The sequence below is a fragment of the Platichthys flesus genome, chromosome 17 (assembly GCF_949316205.1).
Source record: "Platichthys flesus chromosome 17, fPlaFle2.1, whole genome shotgun sequence".
Classification (NCBI taxonomy): domain Eukaryota; kingdom Metazoa; phylum Chordata; class Actinopteri; order Pleuronectiformes; family Pleuronectidae; genus Platichthys; species Platichthys flesus.
This window is the reverse complement of record NC_084961.1, coordinates 18,782,605-18,808,633: the sequence shown is the minus strand read 5'-3', so window position 1 is coordinate 18,808,633 and position 26,029 is coordinate 18,782,605. Positions and strand designations below refer to the sequence as shown.

General features: G+C 42.1%; 2 protein-coding genes across 6 annotated transcripts in view; one reads left to right on the top strand and one right to left on the bottom strand.

Moving 5' to 3' along the window:
• thrb (thyroid hormone receptor beta) overlaps positions 1-13,949 on the top strand; it is a 102,933-nt gene extending 88,984 nt beyond the window's left edge. For 2 of the 5 annotated variants that reach the window (XM_062409495.1, XM_062409497.1), the window contains 7 exons: positions 3,492-3,592; positions 3,692-3,839; positions 4,860-5,065; positions 6,211-6,297; positions 6,604-6,750; positions 7,136-7,394; positions 7,969-13,949. In XM_062409495.1, coding sequence (XP_062265479.1) covers positions 3,492-3,592; positions 3,692-3,839; positions 4,860-5,065; positions 6,211-6,297; positions 6,604-6,750; positions 7,136-7,394; positions 7,969-8,210 — 1,190 coding nt within the window. In that variant the 3' untranslated portion in view covers positions 8,211-13,949. Of the gene's footprint in view, positions 1-1,496; positions 2,731-3,491; positions 3,593-3,691; positions 3,840-4,859; positions 5,066-6,210; positions 6,298-6,603; positions 6,751-7,135; positions 7,395-7,968 lie in introns of those variants that run through there. The other 3 variants (XM_062409499.1, XM_062409500.1, XM_062409498.1) reach the window with 3 other exon arrangements.
• Positions 13,950-16,682: 2,733 nt separating this feature from the next.
• On the bottom strand, positions 16,683-24,535 carry nr1d2b (nuclear receptor subfamily 1, group D, member 2b). Its single transcript, XM_062409494.1, has 8 exons — positions 24,137-24,535; positions 22,065-22,277; positions 21,332-21,420; positions 20,697-20,841; positions 19,474-20,186; positions 18,983-19,168; positions 18,646-18,856; positions 16,683-18,341 (listed from the first exon to the last, which is right to left on the bottom strand). Exons 1-8 carry the CDS (start codon positions 24,153-24,155, stop codon positions 18,145-18,147), a joined length of 1,773 nt encoding a protein of 590 aa, XP_062265478.1. The 5' UTR covers positions 24,156-24,535; the 3' UTR covers positions 16,683-18,144.
• Between the last annotated feature and the right edge of the window lie 1,494 nt (positions 24,536-26,029).

Sequence of the window (26,029 nt, the reverse complement as noted above, 5' to 3'; positions counted from 1 at the left end):
ATGAGGAACTCCAATGTATTTTTAAATCATCTTGAACAAAACTTCTGCAGTCAAATGTACATCGGAGGCCTGATTATCTGTATTTCTCTATAATCCTGTATACACCAAGAGTATTGATCGTGCGCTGCAAGAGTGCAGACTGACTTCGATTCAGGGAGTTCAGATCAGTGCAAGCAGCAGGGATCTAAAGCCAAAACTGCACGCGTCTTTACTCAGACTTTACCATGTGTTCGTGCATTCACATGTCTTCATGTTGGTGGCCCACCTTCTTGTGTTACGTGTTGTAGTACTTAGTCTGGCAGTTTGGTAAGAAGATAAAAGACATCTGCGTGATCAGATCTTAACCTAAAAACTGTAAACAAACAAGAATCGAAGCGACAGACGAATAAAAACAGATCTTATTCTGGATGTTTTTATTGAATAGCCGGCGGGTATATGTAATAGTTTTACTGAAAGTAAATAATTAATTATGTATAGGTAATCCTTTATGTTATTTTACATTTTTTTGAGCTTCTGTGACCAATTTTGAGCTCCCTCCTTGTTTCTCAGAATAGAAAAACTAAATAATGCCACAAAAGCCGCTACTCTCGACGGGAAGTATATTGAGTTCAACAGATATTGAGTGTCTACATACAAAGTAAATAGGCGTGTTTTTATTTACTCTTTATTGAGATTCTTAGTATATAATAGTATAGTTAATATCATGGTTGGTCATTCAAATGAAACTGTTATGGTCTAGCTTTGTATTAATCTTTACGAAAATAGGCAATATGAAATGAAATGTGGACAATATGCTAGATAGGGCTTTACATAACATGTAAGGATTTGGCTCTTAATTCTAACAGAACACTATTTATTCAAAATATCAGAGAAATTACTTGTACGAAAAAAAAGTAAAAGTTTAACAGCACATTTTCACAAAGAAGATAAATTAGATTGTTGTTGTTGCAATGAATTTTGCATTTAAAGTCATAATTTTAAATCAACAACCTGTCAACGATTATGTTCCTTTTGGATCCTTAAAGGTTGTGCGTCTGTTTGTGTGGGTGTTTGTTTGTGTTTACATCGGCAGCAGCAGCAGCATTCCTAGGAAGCACTTTGTAGAACAACGTGTAATAGTGAACTATAAAGAACAGTAAAATTATTAAAGAAGTCATAATTAATCGAAACAGACATCATTGCCATAAGGCTTATCCCATCTTTATAGAACAGGAGGCCTAATCAATATGGCTGAGTCTGTGTATTATCTAAAATAGATCACGCAATGTCTCAATCAATGCATTGCGCATGTGTCTTATATTTTGGGGGGAACAAAATATAGATTTCTTTGCGAATTACAACCTGTCTTATTTTAGGCTGAAAAGTGTCATTACCACGCAAATTATGAAATATATTTTTATAAGAAATAATGTGATATAAAGTTAATCCATCTTTAAAATATTTATTTTTAGAAAAAGATTTGATATAACATTGTTGTTGTTAATGTTTTTCATCTTGAATGCTGAGTTGTACATTTGGATTTACACAAAATACATATTATTGTATGCATCATACAAAAATAGTTTATATTGTTCATTTGATTTGTACAGTAATCTAATCTGAATTTATTTTGGGTATTGTTCCTTTAGAAAGTCTTACTTCATCTCAGGAATTTGTCTTTTAAAATGAAGTCAAGTGTTCCGTCCCTCCCCGCTTGCTGTCTGTGCCTTAGCTTGGCCGTGTCGTATAGAGCTTAAATACATATTACAGTCTTAACTGTAAGAAGTCAGGGTTATGTGTGTATGTCAAACTCCTTCAAATCTTCTTAGTGTCATAACGTTCACTAAATAGTGATCTAAGCAAGCTTGTTTACGGATTCTCTGTGAAATACCGACAGGATAAGCACAGGGCTTTATACACAAAGATTAGAGGTTAGGGGGTTACGATACCTGGGGTGATAGAACTAAGGATTCTTAAATTATATAAAGTACCATTACTTATTTTTCATCTCTTCATCAGTGTTTTTTGGAACTTTGCTGTCCAAGGAGTAGTTCTTCCACTTGAGGGCATGTTATTAACAACACGCGAGGTCTTAATCTGTGACATCACCAGTGTCTGTGGCACATCTAGGATTTGTGGAGCAGAAGATTAAAGCTCCACTTCGTCATAAACCTCTGCTCCTCAATTCAGCCGGATGGTGGCAGGTGGGACAGTTGCTAGGTGTCGTCCGTGGTCTTTGGATTTTGTGGACAAATGCTTGTGCGTCTACATAGAGTTAAGTTCTTCGCGATTATTTTTTTTGACTGTAAGCTTCAAACTGTCACGCACGTGACTTAATGCTCCACATCTGAGTCTCCTTTTTTGTCAGAAAGAGTTTACCCAGAACTTTTTATTCTGCTCTTCTGTGGCTCTCCATGATGAACTACTGCATACCAGACATGTATGAGATGCCGCATGTTGGCATGGGAGGCTACACGATGCAGGGCAGTGGGGAACACTGCATGTACTCAGGTGAGGGGCCCGGGTATGGCCACTTTGAGCCCCAGCCCCTGCACCATCCGCCCTGCATGGAGCAGACGTGGCCCAGCCAGCACTACTCTTGCTCTTACACTGGTGGCTCGCCTGTTTTTAAGAACGAGTATTGCAGCATGGAGATCCCTCTTAGTCACTGCCACCATCAGCCTGAGTACTTTCCTGAGATCAAACCCGACTTCTCGCACCTACAGTGGATGCAGGGTGCTCATAGAAAAGGTACGACATTTGATCCTGATTGTTTCCATTGTCAAAGAAAACGAGAGATTTTCTGTAGGCAAAACTGTTGCATGTAGACTTTCAAGGTTTACAGTTGTGGATTAGGTGATTGAATTGCTTCCATTGTTACATGGTCTCTCAATGTTGGGTTCGATGTGTCTTTGTTATTCCCTGGAATAGTTTTGGAAGACTCCTCTTTAATTGATGAATCAATGAAGTCTGGCATTTTCAATTTAGGTCCAATAAGTGTAAATCCAAGACTTAAAGCATCATGTGGTTGCAAATCTGTGAGTGGCACTTGGCGCATCTGAGGGTTGGAGTTTTTTTCAGGCGGCTGGGGTTTCTTATTGATTGATGTAGAGGCAACAGAAGGCCGATGAGAGATGAATTATTGCTTTCTTCACAAACCCCCCCGAAAAAGTATTGATCAGTTTCTGAACCTCCAGTCTCAGAGGTCAAAGTACTGATCTCATTAAGTTGAATCCCAAATAAGGGGCAGGTGTTAACACAGTGGGACATCTGGGAGCAACAGTGCTGTACGTGGAAATCAGTGCTGTTCAAATTTGGAGTCGTCCAGGAGTCAGTCTATCTTTGTGACTTTACACAACATCAGCATTTCCACACAAGAGGACAGAATTTACAAATGACACAAAATGAAAACAAAGCAAAACAAATATTAATACATTGAAACTAATAAGGCTTTATTACAATTAGTTAACCATCTAATGTGTAACATATTGACCATCTGTTCTTCTCTCCAGGGTACATACCAAGTTACCTGGACAAGGATGAGCTATGTGTAGTGTGCGGGGACAAAGCCACAGGCTACCACTATCGCTGCATTACCTGTGAAGGTTGTAAGGTAACGTGAGCGAGTCTCAGTGAATCGTTACTGCAGCTTCATGCACTCATCGTCGTCGTTTGAAAACCGTGCTGAGCATCGGGCCGTCTGCTTTTCTAGGGTTTCTTCAGGCGGACGATCCAGAAGAACCTCAACCCGACCTATGCCTGCAAGTATGAGGGGAATTGTGTCATCGACAAAGTGACCAGGAATCAGTGCCAGGAATGTCGCTTCAAGAAGTGCATTGTGGTGGGAATGGCGACCGACTGTAAGTTGAATTAGCTCAGTCAAATGGTGCTTGAGGCAAATTAATCTTGCCCTGTCTGCTTCTCAATGTTGTGTCTGCTTATTTGTTTCTTTCTTCTATTGAAGAACATCAACCTGCAGATTTGCACTGTACCTAATTATGGCTATTGAAGTACATTATTACATTATATGTCAATTAGCTGACGCTTTTGTCCAAAGCGACTTACATTTTTAAAACACTCAGCATTAATGAGGGGCCATTTTAGGGGTTCAGTATCTTGCCAAGGACACTTAGGCATGCAGATGGGAAAGAGTGCGATTCAAGTCGGCAATCTTTTTGTTGCAGAACACCCGCTCTATCCCCTAGGCCACGCTCTCCCGTATTTTTGACAATCAATTAATTGTAAATAAAAAATCAATTAATTGTAATGAAAAAAAAGGGGTTAACATTTTATAGAGCAAATTATGAATTGATAAAACAAGAAAACAATGAATCAGTTAGAACTTTGTGAAAAGAACACAAAGGAATTTTTCACAACTGAAATGAAATTGATCTGACTCCAGTACCAACTCAAAACTGCACAATTCTGTTCATTTGAAAGTCAACAGGTACAATAAGGCATCTTTCATCGTGGACTTGTTAAATCCGCTATATTTTAAGCTTGTAGTGAATGTTTTAAAGATCCAATGTAGACCTTTGGGTGGATTTATCACTTTTAAGTATCAAATGTGTTTAGCCTAAAACTCAGGTCATGTTTTCTAGTTTTATAATTTCTTGTTAGAGTGAAATAGTTGACCAAGCAAAAAAACTATATAAACCTATAAGTAAAGAGCTACTTGTGAAAATTGTGTTTGATTTTATTCCCTGGTTATGTGCACAGAAACTAAATGTGATTTTCTTTCTTGTTTGAACAGTTTAGTTCTGGCAAACTTATATGTCCGGTGCGGTCACGCACATGCCTTCTTCTCCTCCTTCTACCTCCTTGTCCACTCTCATTGTCTCCCTTTTTCTTCTCCCGTGCCTCCCCTCCCTCCACCCCAGTGGTGTTAAACGACAGCAAGCGGTTGGCCAAGCGCAAGCTAATCGAGGAGAACCGGGAGCGCCGTCGGAAGGAGGAGCTGCAGAAGACGGTGTGGGACCGACTGGAGCCCACCCAGGAGGAGTGGGACGTCATCCGTATGGTGACTGACGCCCATATGTCCACGAATGCCCAGGGCAACCACTGGAAGCAGAAGCGGAAATTCCTGGTGAGACCTCACCCTCCTCCCTCCCTCCTTTCTGACCACGGGCTTCATTGTATCGATTACCCTGCCTTATCCAGTCCAACCCCCTCCCTCCCCCCTACCTTTGCCTCCCACCCCTCTCAGACCCCTTCCAAGTCATGCCTCTTTCTCCTCCGCCTCCACCACAACCGCTGTTCCACTGATCCAAGTGTTAATATGTCCATGTGTTTTTTTGTATCTCCTTGTAGAGTGGGGAAAATTAGCTGGACAATGGAGAAAAGTGTGTTCCTCAATGTTTCTGCTCTTATTTATAATGGAACATCTTATTCCTCTGTTTTTTTTACGTGCGATGATCGTTGATTGCTGATACTAATAACTTGCTTTTTTTCGTGATGTTTCACTTTTCATTCTTTCTGTTTTCAGCTTTTCGATTTCTCACCTAATCTCTTTGTTTATTTGACTAATTTGTATTCCTTTCTGTGAAGTTTAATCGCTTTGTCCATATTGAAAATCTGTCAGCTGCTGACTTTACATTGGGTTTCTATGGCAGCATCAGAGAAAACACTCAGAACTCATCAGGAGTGTTTGTCTCCCCGTTCTTTTTCTTTTTTTTTACTTGTTCTGGTTGGTTGTACTTTTTAAACCTCTCGTCATCTGCGGTTAAAAATCCTGTGACCAATGTTTAGTCTGCACAGAATGTTTTATTTTGGAAATGCTCTCTGCCGGTCCTTTTCCAACCTTTTTCCCGGCTTGCAGCTGCTCTCAGCAGCTTGAATAGGAGGATGTTTTTGCTAACCAGTGTTAAAATTATATTTTTCTAGAGACGGACATTTTTCCTATTAGAATGAATTTATCGTACTTGCAACAAAATAGGACAGGATAGTATTGAACTGTAAAGCAGAATTCACTACGTCCTAAAAAAATCCGATTGAGGTTTTGGCAGATTTAAGTCGCGTAAGCCGTCGTCACGAATGTGAGCGTTGTCGACGGTCGAGTGTTTCTGAGTCGTGGGCTTGATTCTCGCCATAGAAACCCATCTTGGACTTCTGTCTTCCACTGTTCTCTATCTGCAAACTCTTTCATCTGTCAGTTTTAACATGTCTTCTTTTTAGTTGGCTTGAGACGGGTTCTTCATTGAAACTTCACAATTCCTGTTGATTATCCAACAGGTCGAGGAAGCTATGCTTCTTAATGAAATAACATGTAATTTATTCTATACTTCTGACCAGAGTGCAGCGGGGGTGAAGGAAGATAAGGTGAGATACAGCAGCCAAACAAACATATTAAAAACTGTATAATGGAGCCTGATACAGTGTGTAGTCTCACCCCCAACCATCTACTGTCATTCCCATGTTTAACACATTTAAATAAGTTGTATAAATACATCTTTTTGTATAAAACGTCCCCATTTACATCTACGCATCACATTACTGTCAACTACATGCTACTATATTCTCACTACTAGGTTATATAATGTACATAGCAAATGCTGTTGAAGGCTAAACTTTTCATACCAACATGGAGACTGTTGAGACACTGACACTTCCTTCTTGTCTTCCCAGCCTGAGGAAATTGGTCAAGCGTCCATGGCAAATACACCTGAAGGAAACAAAGTGGATATAGAAGCCTTCAGTCAGTTTACAAAAATTATCACCCCTGCCATTACCCGAGTGGTGGACTTTGCCAAAAAACTGCCTATGTTTTGTGAGGTAAGTGTCACTGTTTCTTTGACAACGCTTCTTAAAATGTAGTGTGTTACCTAGCTCTTTTTTTGAGTATTCATAATTTCCCGTGTAGTGGACTAACATGTTTCATTTATTTATTAGGAAAATACATGTAAAGTTGAGACTGTTATTGCAACTGGTTTAATTTAGTTCAGGTGGTACCTATCATCGAACAAAAAAAATGTTTTTTTTTTTTACTTTTTACTTCTGATTGTATTTTTTTCATACATGTTGAATTATATGCTTATATGATTTAACATGAAGGGTCTAGCAATTAATTGGAATACATTACATGGAAGTGTAACATTAAATTCATAGTTATTTACAGATGTAATAATAACAATGTTCTCCTCCGGTTTCTTTTGCTCAGCTGCCTTGTGAAGACCAGATCATCCTGTTGAAAGGCTGTTGCATGGAGATCATGTCGCTGCGAGCGGCTGTTCGCTACGATCCTGAGAGCGAGACTCTCACGCTGAATGGGGAGATGGCGGTCACACGGGGGCAGCTTAAGAACGGAGGCCTGGGCGTGGTCTCGGACGCCATCTTCGACCTCGGCGTGTCGCTGTCCTCCTTTAACCTGGACGACTCTGAGGTTGCTCTTCTTCAGGCGGTCATCCTGCTTTCATCCGGTGAGCAGTGGACTCCATTTACGCACATGAATACATTTTTATTCTAACTTTTATCTATTAGCATACCCCTTATATTCCAGGAGACCGTTATATTAATGACAATAGTTACCAGACCAGAATAGAGTAAAAACTGTATTAGAGACTTTAAAGCCATAATTTATCATTTATATATGTAAAAATACAACAAAAAGAGCAGGAACAAAAGAATCGGGATCTGTCTGTTAATCACAATGGTCACTTATCCCACTGTTTTGGAGATCAATATTGTTCTGCTGTGTGCTGTACATGTAGACATGACATGGGGTTAACCTGCCCATCTGCTTTGTCTTCTGAAACACTTAGAGTTGAGGTCTAATCAATAGCATTTTCTGCTTTGTCACTCTAACTCTAACCCTTTGTACCAGAAAGCACACCACTGAATGTCAGGATAAAAACAGAGTATATAATCCATACACAAACTAGAAGGGCACTCAGTGGAGCAATACCTCCGAAAAAGCCCAACGGTCCCTTTGTGAATGTTCCACCTCCCCATGTTTATTTTCACTAGTTACATTAACGTTCCTTTTGCCTTCAGATCGGCCAGGCCTGAGTAGTGTGGAGCGGATCGAGCGCTGCCAAGAGGAGTTCCTGCTGGCCTTTGAACATTACATCAACTACCGCAAACACAAATTGGCACATTTCTGGCCCAAGCTGCTAATGAAGGTGACGGACCTGCGGATGATCGGCGCCTGCCACGCCAGCCGATTCCTCCACATGAAAGTGGAGTGTCCCACCGAGCTATTCCCTCCTCTCTTCCTGGAGGTCTTCGAGGACTGACCAATGGATTTGCGTGTATGTGTCGTCTGTGTGTGTGTATATGTGTGTGTGTGTGTGTGTGTGTGTATGTGCGTGTGCGTGTGCGCGTGTGTGTGTGCGTGCGTGCGTGCGTGTGTGTGTGTGTGTGCGTGTGCGTGTGTGTGTGTGTGTATGTGTGCATCCGTCAGCGTCTGGGCACCCTGGTGTATATGTGTGTGTGTGTGTGTGTATGTATGTGCATGTGTGTGTGCGTGTGCGTGCGTGCGTGTGTGTGTGTGTCTGCATCCGTCAGCGTCTGGGCACCCTGGTGGTCTCAGTGGTGTAACCAGCAGAATGGCCGTCACATTGAACTTTCTATTAGCACTACTGAGTGTCACTTCATTCCATACGTTAGGATTAGCTCTCTGATCTAGTTTTGGATGGAACCATTCCTTACAGTGCGGGTACATTTTTTTGTTCTGTTGTCGTTATTATTGTGGATATAACTTCTCACCTCGGATATGTGTTGATGATTGTACAGTTGGTATAATGGTGATTTTTATCAACGCTTGTTTATCCATTAGAAACCATGCAAATGTTGTATTTTCCTTCCTTTATGTTGAAAATTTCAAAATGGCTGCTCACCTGACACAAAAACTAGGACATTATCAGCTATTTGTTAGTCTTCCCCCCCCCCCGCCTGCCTGCTCGACTTTATTGGACCCCTTTGTTGGTTGATATTTTAACCGTCATGTAGTCCGTCACCTACTCGCTATCCAACTATGACACGTTAACGGCAACACTCACTCACTGTAATGGACAGCAGCTCGACGGGCCTGGGTTCGTCTGTGCGTCGCCACCTGTCACAATGTTACCACCGTCATGACGCGTTTCAGAGGCGTCGGGGAAATCTGAAAATGCAGAACAGCAGCTTTAGACCAAAGTCTGAGTCAGAAACTAGTCAGAGCGTTTCTGGGACGCTTTTATTTAGTGTCCTACAGCTAACATAGCAACACGTTGCACCCTGGTGGACAACATTGGCTTCTGCACTACGACAGCATGTTCGGGCCAAAGGAAAAGAGTGTTATCTGTGAGGCTCATGTTATTTGGAGTTCCCTCAAACCTTATCTTAACATCCTGAAAATGTATAAACCACATGATTTAATAAATAATCCAGAAAATAAACATAGCTGGTAATAGTTGGTAGCAACTACATCGTAAGCCAGCACTCGGAAAGACGGAAATACAGCAGGGCACTGGTTTCTTTTATTCCGTGGCTCAAATGTTCTGTCCTCGCTGTGTTTGAGTGAAGAAAGTCTTGTGTCCGTTGCCTTTACTTTTACAACGTGGACCACGAAACACACATACTCTCGATTCCGACTTCCGACATTGAGAGGAATGCAGCGGTAGCATTGCAAATGAGCCTGGTCACTGTCACCTCAAACTGGTCAGGACTAACTAAAGCACACAATGACGCCGATGTCATGAGAAGACAATCATGTTGTATTCGTTTTTTTGTGTGTAACAATGCCACATGCTGTGCCAAAACCAAGTGAATGATGCCCTCTTTATTGAATCCCTGCTAGGGCTCTCATTGAGACTGGCACTTGACTTAGTTAGTGCGTGTCGCTCGCAGACTTGTTCCACCGACACATTAGCAGCTTTTAAGTGTTTTACCGCAGCTACCTAGTCACATGTACAACTTTAACAGCTTTCTTTTTTTTTTCTTTTGTTATAGTACGACTCCCCGCAGACGGGAGGCCGTATTTTAAAACAGTGACGTCATGGTGCTATGGTGGGTTGGGGAAATGGCTGATTGAACTGTATCGTTATCTATGTGCAGAGACAAACATTATCTGTTCACATACCAGCCAACCACCCTCTAATGATGGCATGCATAGACACTAACACTCAAACACGCACACAAACTTACAGTATACCTTTCACACACATGCACATACATGTACAGTATATGCACACATGCATGTGCCTGCATTCACACATAGGTCAGACCCCACCACTGTGACCAAACAGTGGGACTCGGAGGCCAAGTGAAAGTTGGCTGGCCCGATACCTGATTCATCATCAGCAAGGTACACTGAGGGAGCCGCTGAGATTGTGAAAACGTAGCGCTTTATCTGTTGTTTTTTTTAGCCAATATGTTCTCTCTTTTTTTTTGTCGTTGTTTTGAAAGCTTCTCAATGGTCTTGTTGTTTGCAATGTGACAAAAAATACATTTGCTTTGTATATCTCGCTTTTTCAAGCTTCACACTACTCCTCAAAGCTGCATGTGTTTATTTTATGTTTTTCTCTTTTCTGTGAAGTGATGCCTTTTTATCAAAGCAATAGACTTGCTGCAGTGTTTGAATGACCCGGACCTCACACACACACCTCGCAAACTGTACAGACTCAATACAAATGCACAGACAATCAGAGGGAGAGAGACGAATGGGGGAACAGGCACCAAGACTCAGGCGGTCGGTCCGGTCGGGCCGGGCCATGCTGAGCCACGGTCATTTGGAATAGTAACATTGACTATGTTTGCATGCACCCCTCAGCCCCACAGTGCTGTTGAACTCATGTGATACACTGAGCCTGCCAGTAAAAAAAAAAACAACGAGAAGATTTGGTCAGTCATTACAAGCAGGAGCGACTTACTCAACCATAACAGACATATTTATAGAATTGGATCAGTCCTATATTTTGTTATTAGATTGGTATTCTGGCCTTTAACCACCAAACAATCCCAGGAGCTAAACTCAGGAACGACTTACGACCTCAAAGTCTCATTATTACACGTGCTGTGTTTCAACTGCATCTGAAGAGCCGTTCGAATCTGAATTCAATATTAGCAAATTAGACCTAAAAATGGATTAAAATAAACAATTGTTTGATACTTTTATGTAATGAGAAAACTAAACTCATCCAGTTGTCTTTTGTAATTGACCATTTCATGACCGTTTACAGCTCTACATTAGTCATCGACCACACTGCTCTCTCGCTCTTACCTCTTTTTTGAAACTTTTTAGACTTTAACACTAGTCTCAGGAATTTGGCTGCATAGCTTTCTTTAAACATCGACAAAATCCCATGCTCAGCCCCAGTACGCCGGCACCAGCTGTAGCTTGCTTGCTTGCAGTCTGGTTGACAGTTGTACACACACACACACACACACACACTCACACACACACACACACACACACACACATGCTTTAGCAGTTTGTATGATTGTGTTTGACCTGTCACTGACATACAGTACTGTTAGCACCACATACTACCTCAGGAGTGGGGGCCTTTTTGGAGGATGCACACTGAGGCCTGGGAACCTAAACTGGAACTTTGTTCCTGAGGTCAAAAATGTTCCTGAGTGACTGTAAATGTTTCTGGATCCCCTCACTGGTAGAAGGCCACAATGAGAGTTAAGACTATTGCACAAAATAAAAAAAGTGAGTAATTTTAAAGCTGCATTAATTGATTTTCTTATTACCCACTAGGGGCAGAACTCAACCAAAAACCAAAAAATAATTATTCAACGGGCATTCATGTCCACCAGAGGAAATGTGAGTCCAATTTTTGTCTTGTTGTCATTGTTTGATTTCCACCGTTCCCCGGGGGAAACTACCGACCTTTCAGCTGCTACATGTTCAGCTTTCTTCACCAGTCAGCACACAGTGAAACATCCTGAGTTAATGACAGCAGTGAGATCTAAAACACTAAATATAGGCCTATGTTGAGGTGTAGAGTTTGGTAACGGTTCTCTGTCGCCTTTTAACAATAAACGTTAAAACATTATTTTAACGAGTTAGCTGCAGCATTTCACAGCTTTTCATAGGAGCTCATTAACTTAGCACCGCCCTCGCAGTTTAACCTTCTGCTCACCACCATATATTCAGCACAATTTCTTTGAGTGAAACATCTTTTCTTAACGTTTAGTCTGAACCAAGGTTTTTGGATCCCTTTCATTCAGTGGGACTTGAACAGACAAGAAGATTACTGTAACCAGGCTCTCTCCCTGCCTCTATATGTGCAGGGAGTATAGTAGAGTATAAAATGGAGATACACGTACATACTTTAAAGATTAGTCTGCTTTGTGGATCTGAAGAACTTAAATATCCAGTCTAGAATTTAACCTTGAATTAAATCTTAAAGTTATCATTAAGTTTTAGAGAGGAACTTTATAGCTAGTAAGCCATGTGTCACAGCAGTGTTCTAAAGTCACAACATTTCAACTTATTTCTCATTCAAATCTAATCCTAACCCTCCTGTTGACCCTCCATTGTCGCTAACTAGATGTCTGCTGTGTGTTGCTGAGTTGGAAGTGTTAGCTGAGCGTTTAGCTGATAACAGCAGCCCGTTCAAGGGCATGTTCACACCTGAAAGTCCAGACCATGGTCCGACCCAATCTTAACATTGTTTTTTGGAAAGTGTGAACCATCCAAAAAAAAGCTTTCATACTGCAAACAAACACTTGATATGGACTGAAACCACTGTGGTCCGATCCTTCCTTTGGTCCGTTGGTCTGGACCTTGGTTTGAGGAACACCTGTTGGTTTAGTCTGAGGGTCAATGTGTGAAACCATAAAACCAAAACAATGAGCTGAAAGGTGCTTAAATTTTCTGTAGAGTTGATGGGACCCTTGATAATTCCCTGTGGGCTCAACACTGGGTGTGACCCCCTCACATTACAGGTTGCCCTCAAATAAGAATTAATCAAATGCAGTTAGTGCAGCTTTAACTCAAACCTAAACAAAAACCAGTGTAAACAGTACGAAACTAACTCGGTGTAGTCGGCGTCTATTACACAAATGTTATGTGTGTCTTGCACAGTGAGAACTGAATGAGTGGCCCTTGGAAAACGGCTCAAAATGACACTTCAAGCACATCACCATCGTTACATGAATGGTCATATTCACGGGGGCTGTTGGTGCATGTAAACATAGTCAACACTGACTGCTGGTTCGGAAAATGTTTACTGTTCCTGAGTAGGTGCCAGTACGCTCTTATCTCTCCCACGAATTGTTACTGTTAAAGTTACTCAGTTATAAACTTATAACTAGAGTTGCACCATAGAAAAAGCTATTTTACAGTACAAAGGAAAAAGGATGTATATTTTCAGACTGCAGATTTTTTTTTACAGATGTTGTTAGCCTAATATGAACATACTGTTTTGCATAGCGTTAAAAAAAAATGACGTCTTGCTCTCAAATCCATGTCCACGTCTATAAAAGAATTATGAGCAAGATAATATGAATCATGAAAAAAAAATAACACTTTAATTAGTGCAGCATTAGTTCCACAATAAAAAAATAAATAAAAAAAGGTTATTACTGTGTCTTGACTTCACTGTTGGTACAAAGCAGCACAGCTCCACACGAACACAGCTGAAGACATCTTCCTGGTCAAAGTGGGACCAGCATCAGAAAGACAAAAGTCATCCACCGTCGACACAGATTTCTCTCCTTGTGTGTTTCAGTGTCTTCTTATTCAACTCATCTGTTCAACACGTACAGGAAAACCGTGGCAGAAGGGAGGGATTCAGTGTGTGTAGGCGCAGGAGTGAACCTGTGGCGTCAAACCACAAGATGCACAGGGTTCTGTTGCTAATTTGCTCAGTTGCACTCTGCGTTTGACTGGAAACATGGTCCAGCACTGCACTGTCCAGATGTGGACGTTGCTTTGACATGAGCGCGGAGGACTTGAGGGTGAAATGATCGGCTCATGGTTGACGATGATAGCGGCTAATGTGAATTGGCTCTTGAGAATAAAGATGGTTTTGAGAGAACTCGGTTGTGTGTTTACTTCTCTCGCAATTTCATTTTCGGGGAATTTCCATACTTGTTTTAATTGTGTTGTTAATTTTTTTTTTTTATGATAATACCCTGTTTCTCTTGCTCATGTCTGGGAACATAATGGGTACACCATTATGTTCCTAGACTTGCTTATGAGGGTCGTCTTCTGACCAGAAGGTCGGTAGTTTAGGGCCCCAGCTCCTCCAGTCTACCTATGAGGTGTCCTTGAGCAAGGTACTTTTTCAGATTTAATTTTAAATATGAAAAACTCCTTTTTAATGCTTCTATTATACATCTCTTTAAAAATACAATACGGCCCTTGTAGACAAAAAAAAAATCCTGATCATGACAAAACATCCATTTCTTTCAGGATTCCAACCTGTTAAATGCTAATTTATTTACCCATTGCCACTGTTGTATTTTGTGAAAAACATAAACCAAATGCTAAGAGGTTTTATTTTTATTTTTAAACATGAGATAATAATTGAATCTGGTAGAAAATGGTGAAAACTATACAAGCCAGGACCCCAGAATGAAAGCAAGTGTTTTTGTACCATGTATAATCAACGTATAAAGGAACTGATGTTGCAATTCCCCAACATAGCCACAGCCTGGACTAAAATATCCAGAGTGAATAAATAAAGATTAAATCAAGACTGAAATATTAAATTCAGAAACTTTGGTCAGGGCCAACAGTTAAAACTGAACTGAGGGAACACAGTTTAGTGAGGCTCACTGCTGAGCCTGAAGGAAAATATTGTGTGGTCAGATGTGACACAAATACTGCAAACACAACGTGGGTCTGGTATAAAACAGGTGCTGCTCTTCACCTGGGTTACACCAGCTCTATGTGGTGACGCTTGTGGGCAGCTTCACTTCAACACATCCTTTGGAAATGCAAACCAAAACCTTAGTACAAATTAGACCAATCAAAACAGTGTTTGCTCTCTTTTAGCATTTTAACTGAGTTCACTTATTTTGGTCCAATATTGAAGACCATAATTACTCTATAAGCTCAAATCTGAGCACATTAACATTAAACTTTGATTCATGCAGTAGTGTGTGAGTTGCTTTTGAGAGCGGAGCCGAGTTGCAGATGGCGCGTGAGATGCAGGGAGGGGCAGCCAGTGGACAGACACAGTGGAAGCTGCGTTGTTGCCATCTGCCGATAGAGAGTGACACTACCACAGTCCCACTCATGATGAGCTGTGACTCCTGACAGCACAACAACCTCTTTATAAATCTGCTTCTAAACCAACTGAGGCTCTGCAGAGAGATGAGATGAAGATTCAGTCTTTTTTTTTATTCACCATATCTTAATCACCACATCATCACCATCTTACAGTTCTCAGGGTTGTCCTGTGAAATCTACAAAACTGTCAGTCTCAAGATTAGAAAAGCTCTATATAAGCACAGACCATCTAAGGTCAAAGTCATTGCTAATTGCTAAAGCTAATTACCTTGGATTAAACAATGAGGTCAAAGGTCAGCTTCACTGTGACGACGTCATGCACAGGCAGAAACTCTTTTCTGACTATTTTGCAACGCTGCAGTGATATTGAACATGTTTCATGTCTGGTCGGACACTGGCCTGGTCACACTAATAATAAGTGACCCCCCTACAAACTGTCCCGACTGTACCCACCCACTGCAGCAGCATCCATATCTGAAGCACTGTCTACTGACACTTTGTGCCATCAGAATCAGGTTTATTGGGATGTGAACACATACAAGGAGTTTGACCCTGGAATGCTGTGTGGACTTTTTCAGGTTGGCCTCCTGTCCCATTCCTGTGAATCTCAAAACGTATTTGTTTAAACTTGTCAAAAATGTTTGTTTGGACTCAAAGATGAACTGATTAGATAGTAGTGGTCAACAGTCAAATGTCACTGTGAACTCATACAAATATTTTGGCCATAAATCAAGAATCTTAGGGCTGATAATATAAGTCAGAACAGACATTGATGTAAGCTGCAACTGGACTAGTTAGTGGAGATGGGAAGTATTTCTGGTTGATCGCATATCTTTTCCAAGTCCCAACAGTCAAATCAATCAGTCAAATCAATCATTCCCTGAGAAATCAGAGAATTTTCCTACAAACTGCCCTATTTTACAATGTTTAAGAAATTGAAAAGAAATCCCATTCCACCCCCAGTTCTACGCTTTAATTGAGTGGATTATTCCACCAGGTTTTGTTGTGATCCGTCCAGAAGTGGCTGCTAAATCTTGCTTACAAACATCACAGATTATGTATAAAGATGGACGACATGACTGCTTCCCCAAAAGTGAAGCTGACTGATCTCGAACACCCCCTAGTGGCTGTATAGGTCATAAACCTCATCTACTCTATGTAAATCTTGGGACATGGACCAAACTAAAAAGTCATAATAGACCTTAAATAATTTTTTTTCAAAGATGGTTTCTATGATTTGAAGTAGTTCTTATTACATCGATGTTATCAGTAAGTTTGGTTTTAATAAGTTATTTGAGGCTACAAAAACAAATGTCATGATTGACAGCTGAGCCCAACTTGTATGTATCAGTAAGACATCACTACAGGAGGAAGTGGAGACATGTCACCCATTTAAATAAACAAATGATTATTTCCGGCTTTTAAGAATTTTAAACTTGTAAAATTCTCTAATGAATACATTTTCCATTTCTTATTTGAACAAGCATGTGATAAATAGATTGTACTCAATTCAGACACAAACCACTCCATGGCATGAAATGCATTTAGAAAATTTATTCATATAGATATATTCATCTATGCAGTTATGTATGATAGTATGTGTATATATATTTATATAGAAATCTATGCATACTGCAATCCTTTCACAGAGGAGAGCAGAGCGACAGTTTAGCAATGTTAACACAAAGACCGAAGCTCTGGATATCCAAGACCAGACATTCTGAATTTAACATTGGAACAAAACGATGGCATCACAAAAACTATCTTAACACCAGCAACTCAGATGTCACCTCGACTCAGCTTATTTCTTTAAGCTACAATCACTTCAGTGATACTACACAGTTTTTTTTTAATGTAGAACAGTCCTACCTATTAAGTTTCACAATGCTCAACTAAAGTCTGTACAGTTTTTTTAAATGCAAAAGTAATTAAGTTCATTCAAGCAAGTGGAAGTTGCTGGTGACAGCGAGTGACAGCAACATTTAGGTGCCTGACCAGGAAACTCAACATGACCCAGGAATAGGAGGACAGCAGACACTGGAATCTCAGAAATATGTTTTTTTGTTTTGGAAAAAAATATAGAAGAGAAGAGAAAACGTATCAAGACGCTTAAAGTCCAAAATTTGATTTCGATGGTTCAGTGTTTCCACTGATCTGTGAGTAGAAATCATGTGTCGCCATGCAACAGAGCGGCACCGATACATTCGATTTTTCACAATGCCCAAATAATTTAGAAAAATATCCTGCAACTGACACACAAACAGCATAGAACACACACAACTGCATGAGAGAAAGCTTCAAATGAGACATCCTCTTCTTCTGTTTATCTCACTCAAATGAAACATTCTCTTATTTCTCAGAGGACCAAAGTGTGAACTGAGACGTTTACGCAGCTCCATGTCCACATTCCTCTAATTGTCGTCTGCTTCGTGGTCTATTAAGAAGATTCCACCTCGACAGGGTTTTCTTTTCATTTCTTTTTTTAGGTTTACATCATTTCCACTGATCACATGAGCACAGCACCTATTCAAATTCATGTGTCTCACTGAATACATGTACACAAGTTTCTCGACTCCTCACTATACAGCTCAAATCTAAAAAGCAGTCACATATTGCACTATGAATGCAAAGAATACCAGCCTACACTATAGAGAAAAGTGCTTCTAACGTTTGTACGGTCGCAAACGCACCGTATGCTACACACAAACACAGGAAACATGTACATCAATCAGTGTGTCTGTATGTATGCATTACCATCACACAGGCAGTTACGCCCTACAGTACAGTACAATAACATGTCATGGTCCTCCTCCCCCTTTAAATGTCATGTTTGGGCTATAGTTCACTCTATAGGCAGAGGGAGGTACAGGTGTGGATTTCTGGGAAGTGTGACGTAGCGGGTGATCTCCAGCCGGTGGTCTCCAAGTTTGCTCACATGTCGCCCGTGGAGGGGGGGGGGGTGGGGGAGGCGTGGGAATCAAGTATTCGAGCAAACCTCAGGAATGGACCTTGAAGGCCAGCAGCTGCTCAGAGTGCATATTGTTGAGCGAGCGCAGGTCAGGCAGCTTGAGCAGCAGCTTGGTGAAGATGGCCGACTCGTTGGGGTGGTTCTTGGTGATGAGGCCCCGCAGTGCGCGGATCAGCGTCTCCTGCAGCATCTCCACAGAGTTCACGTTCTCGATGCCGGAGCGATCTGGAGGGATGAGCAACACCAAGGTCAGGGTAAGGCTGGTGAACGGCATTCAAGTCCAGAGGACGAGAAACCAGGGGTCACACTGAGGTGTCGGTTAAATGACGACATAAAAACTCTTTCATACAAATATGTAGCCAAGTGCTTCAAATGACGCAAGATAACACACAATATGAAGAAATACAATTATACAAATGAAGGGGAAGGGTAGTATGTATTGGGTGTTTTTTCTACCAAAAAGAACCATTCTGTGACTTTATACTGTCAAAGGAAATGGATGAGCAGCTTGAAACATCACAAAACCTACCTGCTGAGACCAGAACCACGGCAGTGAAGAGGCTCATCTCCTCCTCACTGAGGCCCAGGTTGGTGAGCTTCTCACTGAAGTCAAACATGGAGTTGAGGAGGTCGCTGGAGCCCATGGCCCTCAGAGTGTCCACGCTGTACTTCGTCCCACCCAGAAAGGTTACGGTGCGGTCCTTCACGTCAAAGAGAGAAGCGAAACGGACCACGAGCACCTGCAGGACGCGAACCAGGCTTTTATTTCATCTCATTTTTTGTGAATGCCCTTTGTAACATTGTTAAGAAATGTTCATATAAATAAAGTTTATTATTATTCTCATTACTATTAAAACATGGCGTACCTCAAAAGTGCCAGCCTTCAGCAGGCTGACCTGGTCATGCTGGGACAGATCTCTGAAGCCTGGGATCTTCTTGCCAAACTCCACCACCTCTCTGACGGCGGGGGTGAAGCTGTGGGCGAACTCCTCCCACACCTCGTGGCCAGACTTCTGTGGGTCCACATGAGGAGAAGTGTTCATCGGACAAACCTGAGAACAGCACAGAGGAATACAACATGTTCTTTAGCTGAAGCAAACATAGAAAATATTTATAATGCTAAAATATCAGGGTAAAAAGAGTTTATCAAATATACAATTCAGTTTTCATCAAATACCTTTATTCAGCCTGAGAAGGCAGCTTATCTTTTAGAAAATAATAAAGTCCCTCTGTTTAATAAGTTTTCGATTTCAATCAATGAAATTGTGTTTGTATAGCCCATATTCACAAATCACAATCTGACTCATTGGTCATCCTCTGCCCTTAACCCTCATCGAGTTATTTTGCCGTTTCTCACCAGATGCAGCCGTCGGCCTTCTCTCCACTGGTGCCCACTGGGGGCCCCAGTGGCGGGGTCCTCTGCAACTGGAGCTCTGAAGGCTCTGTGTGTGTAGGCTGGACAGTGGCTGGTGCTGCTTCTGGACAGTCTGAAGGGGCAGTGGTTGGTGCTGTTGTCCTCTGGACCCTGGGGGCCCATGCTGGAGGAGGGCTCCTGTGCTGCCATGGTGGCCATGTTGTGGTGGTGGTGGTTCCAGGCCTCCTGCTGCTCTTCTTTCCAGCAGTTAGCTGCGTTTTGATCAGAGCCGCTATCCAGGGGGACGGTGGTGGCCGGGGCCTCAGCCATTAGGTTACTCTGCTCCTGGTTGTACATGAAGGTCTCCTGGTGGGCCCTAGTCACCGTTCCAATCACTTCCTCCTCCCCGCTGTCAGGCGCACTTAGTGAGGCTGAGCTGGGGCTGATGTCCATAGCCAAGGTGGGCTGGGGGTCTGAGCTGGAGTCTGAAGGGCTGGAGCAAAGCAAGGAGGATGGAGAGCGGGAGGGGGCGGGGCCAGCGTGCTCTGAGGTAGGTTCTGTGGCACTGGCTGGCAGCGGCTTGGTGATAGGTAGTGTCTGGCTGCTGTGCAGCTGGTTTTGCAGCTGACTGCTGTTCATCATGTTGTTCATGGCACTTTGCATCTCCAGCAGCATGCGCTGTTTCTCCCGCTTCGGGATTCGGCCAAAACGCACGGCTAAACAGTGAGGAGAGGAAACTATCAGAGATGCTTTCACTTGACAGTGCTGTAGACAGTAATGACTTCACTCACACTGAGCTGAGTTAGTTTACTTCAAAAGATGCCATAAAAACCATTAGATGCACTTAAATAAAGGGACACTCATCACAATTATTTTACGAGCAGAACTTCCATTATTAAAACATTCAAAATCCATTGTATGACCATCGAATTATTAAATCATCAAATAACATCAAGACAATTTTCACAATAGTTTAAAAACATGTTTAATAATATTGATTTAGAAATGTATTTATTAATATGGATATTTATTTTGTAATTTTATAACAATAACAACCTTGGTCCCCATATCTCTTCATTTTACAGAATTACAACGTAACCATAACAATTAACCAGTATAAATGATCTTTGTTCATTTTTCAAAGCGATGGAGCAGATGATTGCCGCTCTGGAGACTGAGTGTGCAGCGTTAATGAGGCTGGGGCAGTTACCACAGCAGATACTCACAGTCTCTGGACATCCCCACCATCAGGCATTTCTTAAAGCGGCACTGCTGGCAGCGGTTCCTGTTGATCCTCATGATGGGGCAGCTGTCGTTCTTAAGGCACTTCTTGTATTGGATGTTCTGCTGGATGCTCCTCCTGAAGAAGCCCTGTGCATTTCAAAGGCAAAACAGCACAGTGTCATGACCAAGGCTAGGGTCCCACTGAATGAATTCAAGTATCTGCGAGGGTCTGTTATGTATGGAGGGGTGTTAATGTCATCATCAGTGGAGCGAAGTTTAATGTAAAAAAATTGTCTCAAGCATGCATCTATGTGTGTGTGTGTGTGTGTGTGTGTGTGTGTGTCTTTCCTATAAGGTGTTCTGTGGTGAGTTTGTCACTGTGCATTGCTCCAAACACTTAACTAGGCCACAGAGCAACATGAAGTAAAGGGGGGTGGGGGATGTACTAGAACCAGAGTCTCTTGTTGTAGCTGTGCAGATGGCTTTGCCTGCATTGACCCAATTCAACTCCATTTCAAAGTCACATTGCTGTGTTGCAGTGGAAATGACTGATTCAGTGTGTGCAGCATGCTTGCCTTTTGTGTGCGTGTTTGTGTGTGTGTGTGTGCGCGGTGCTGGTTTGCAGATATGTCTTTACCTTGCAGCCCTCACAGGCATGGACGCCGTAGTGGAAACCAGACGCCACATCACCACAGACCTTACACAGCAGCACCAGGCCATTGATTTCTGATTGATAGAAAAACACATTCTTACAGATCATCCGTTGATTTGACCAACATGTGAAAGTTACATTCTACAGTTCATAAAACAATGTAACTGTTGTCAGAATGTAAGACAAAAGGTGCCTTTGTGTTGCATTAACACATATTGATCAACTTTAATTGAACATTTTCCAAATTCACTATTAATAAATACAAAATCATTGCAAGTAATTAAAAAAAATTCAATGGATGTGCAGGTGCACAAATTGAGGGCGTATGAGAACATAACATTGAACTTGGAACACAGCACAGGGAGTCACGACACTAAACTGGTTTGAGATCTGTTTGTGGTTTCACCATCAATTGTCATTGTGAACTGATATTAGCTGAAACCAGTTATTTGGTTACTTTGCTACGACATCAAAGTTGGTACTTACAAAAAAGTATTGACTGTGTAATTCATATTGAATTTTCCCCTTTTAAATAACACTATCTGTAAAATATCTTCCACCTCAAGCATTAGTTTCTAATAACAGTATTCTTCCTAAAACTGACACCTTAACATTAAATCAAAATAGTTTGATCAGTAATGAAAAGGGCATTTTCAATACGGCTCTGACTATATTGTGTACACACACACACAGATACACACACAAATAGTTGTCTTACTTGTGATCCCACATTTTACAGAGGAGGAGCGTCCAGTCTTTTGAGTCCCTGGATTGATTTGGCCACCGGCAGGGAGTGTGGGGTCAGCCGGCTGACCCAGCTGGCGGCAACCTGGTGAGGAGCCGGGTGGCGGGGAGGACGACTGGTAGCTGCCGGAGGAGTCGCTGATGCAGGACTCAGGGCTGGACGAGCTGATGTAGGCTATTACGCCTCCTGGTGGTAAATGGCAGGGAAGAAAAAAAATGCCATGACATCAGGGACTGCAGCAGCAGTTCAGTTCTGTGCAGAGCTCTGAGCTGGAAAACATAAGTGATGTGTCTATTTTTTCCTTTAAAAGATTAGGTTGGTCATAGTCTAATGTTTTCTTAACAAGCATTGTGTGTGTGTGTGTGTGTGTGTGTGTGTGTGTGTGTGTGTCTCAAACACAAACACACACACATCTAATTCCTCTATACAGCTTCAATACTGTCAATTCCCACTAGTGTAGATAATGTGGTGCGCTACTAGAAATAAATTCACCATTTCCCCTGTTAACAGTAACATCTAAAAACAACCATGAGGAAATGTTCCTGGAGACTGCTGAGCTCTTTTAACCAGTGTTAACATCAGCCTTATCCATTATTATCAAATACTCCATAGTGCAACAATTCTGGATTAATCCACACCTTGAATAGTTAGATAGTAATTTTTGTTTATGTTTTTTAGCATTACATTTCAAACCCTGTGCTCAGAGTGCTGGCTCTCACTGTTAAAACTATCCAATTTCCTTCACATGAAATGAACCTTTACCACCGGCTCACAATGGATCTTTTTTTTTTGACAGTGCAACCGATAGGCTTAACATTAAGTGAGCAGATCATCATACCCCGACAGCTTTCCCAGCCAGTAGGAGAGGGGTGACAGGCTATTGCTGCTGAGGATCCCCCCCCTCTCCATGCTCACACAGCCTAACCTGATGTCTTCCCCTTCCATTCTCAGTGATTAGGTAACAGCAATTACATAATGACAGCCTCATCAAGGTGTGTGTAGTAGGTAGTCTGGCACTGACACGGCCTCCATCACAGATAGATCAAGTGGGGAAAAAAATCTACATGGGTCGATTTTAGTTTATCCGACAGCATGTGTACTAATGTTAAAGATCCATGTCACATCTAAGCAGCCCACGCTCATGTTTCATTTTAATTATTTTATAACAAATACTAACCATTAAACCAATCAGAATGGGCGGAGAATGTTTACTAAAGGTTAATGTTTGTTATATAATGTGACATTATAGGGATAAATAGTGCTAAATGATGAATGGTTGATAAATAGTAAAATCATTGCTTTTATCATTTCACTGACGGATACACATTAAAACCACATTTTACATTTCTGGAACTACTTTCAGGTAAAAATGTATTTATTTAATTTTAATTATAGTATATCGTTTATTGCAGCTATTATTGTTGTTGTTGTTCGTGCTTATATTTTATCTATATTTTTTACACTTAACATATCTCAATTGGATCGTACAATTTAAATGTACCCAGGGATAATAACAACAGAGATATCAGGATCTGAATGCAGGAGAACTTTTTCTTTTTTTTCTATAAACACGCCCCCACGGAGTGTGTTCTTTCCCTGGGAAGAACTGGGTCACCGCGATCTGCTGCAGGAAGCTTCACGTGTATCCGCGGCCCGACCCCACGCGCCCCACGCGCGTCTCCCTGCGAGAAATTATGCAACGTCCGCGTCACTGCGCGCTCGGCCAATCAGCGGCGACGCACGGGGAGCGTAAACACAGACGCACATGGCTAGGCTGACGGGTCCATGTGAGGAGAGGACGACTGCAGCGCTGCCACTGACAACTGGTGAGGTGATGGCAACAGCCCACTGACGCTGTTCACCCACTATAACAGGCGAGACACGAGTTGGACATCTTCAAATCGTCAAAACACGTAAAACACAAGGCCGTTTCAATGCTAGCAGCGCTAACATGGAACTAGTTTCACTGAGCTAATACCAGGAAGTGACACTAGCTCCACTGGTTGCCTTTTAACCGCGGTTTATTTACAAATAATCTGACTCACCAGCTTTGGTCGCCTCCATGTCCTGTGAGAGCGTTCGGGGGTTTTCCTCCTCCTCTGCTACCTCGGTGCACAAGCCGTGTTTCTGTCGAGTGCTCAGCAACCGGGGAGTCGCTGAAGGATTCCGGGGGGAGAGGCTGGTGCACGCTACAACATTTAAAGATGCACCGGGCTGAACGAGCCGATGAGGACGGTCACGGCTTCAGTCGGTTGTCCCGAAAAAACGACGAGTTTTTACAGGAAAACAAATCTTGCGTATCAAAGCGAGGTTTTTCGTTTAGGAGCGAAGTGTTATTCCTCGGATGCTTGTCTCGTCTTCCTCGGGATTCACTGTGTCTCGGTTACGTGCAGAATGTGCTGTTCTCCATTCAGAGGCTGTGTGTTGAGGGCGCCTCTCCGCTGAATATGGAGGACGGCTCTGTCTGCGGCAACATCAGTTTGTAAACCATGTGACCCATTTCGTCGGCTCCTCCCTCCCCACAGCCCTGCACTGGTGTCCATGTAACCTACTGACATACTTCCACCAGTGAAAGTGCACCGAGACCTCCCAGCGTCAGAAACACACCTTATCCGTCACAGATTGGGTTGGATCCAAATGTGATTGTGTTTATATTTGTACGATTATAGGACAAAGATAACTGAACCGGCATTTGTAAACACAGGCCCATGTTTACTCTCATGCCTAGACACAGTGTTTCTATAGTCGAGGGTTTAGGACCTTGTACAGATTGTAAAGCCCTATAAGAAGAATTGGGATTTGTGAATACGGTTAATACGAATAGAATTTGATCAATTTAATTGACCGTTCTTTATGGCCAATCCAAGTCATCCTCTCAGTGTCAGCTCCACTAAAGGTATGCTATTTAACTTTCCTGGATCAAATGTCCAAAACCCACTTGATTGTTGATGGTGAGTTACACATTATCCCAAATACTTCCAACAAAGTAGAGAACCCTGATCCATTTGAAGCAGGAATTTTATAATAAATCTTAGAATTGTGGTTTTTTTCTACCATATTCTAGCCACCTGAATGATTTTAGTCATTGGGTGTAAACGTTAGCCACAGGTGAGCTCGTCCTGTGTCCACCTAATCCAGGGCTGCCCAAACTCTTTGTCCCGAGGGCCACATACAGAAAAAAATCAGAAGGACTGGGCCACTCATGCCGCCACCCCCCCTGCCCTGGAGCGGACTGTTGACAGTGCGACTCAATTGCGTTGCTCAGGGTGGGGGGGCGTGGCAGCGTTCTGAAAGAAAGCTGGCTAGTCAGGGCTGAGAATTGCAATACAGTGGGCCATAGTCCATTATATTACATTACATTTCATTAAGCTGACGCTTTTATCCAAAGCAACTTACAGTAAAGGCCAGCGCATGGTTCTGCAGCTGCGGCTGCCACTTTTCACGCAGTTGTGTCTATGGACTCGTTTTTATTTATGGTTCTCCAAGGCTTGCGTGTGTTGCAAAGTAATTCACTGTCAGAACACTAGGTGGAGTAACGTTTTTTGTTGAAGACGACCTTAGAGACTTCTTTGTGTGTGGCAGTCGTCGTCGACTGTTTATTTATTACTTACTTTTTCTGGAAGACAAATTAGTCCCTGATCTTTCTCAACGGCTTCGTACCTTCGTCGACCTGCCAACCGAAGTTTGCCGAGATGTCCTTCCAGGAATTGTAGGCCATCTGCGTGTCTTTGTATTCCGTCAATGACGGGTTATACAAGTGGTCATACTTTCGGACCTCTTCTGCCAAACGCTCTTCTATTTGGTCCATATTCGTTCTTCTCAATATTCTGTGGTTTCTGCCAGTATTATCAGGCATGAAACTGGAAATGTGATTCCGGAAAGGATGTAGTTAGCAGACCAGTCACAGCCTTGCGGGCTGTGTGAGGCTTGCGTAGCTT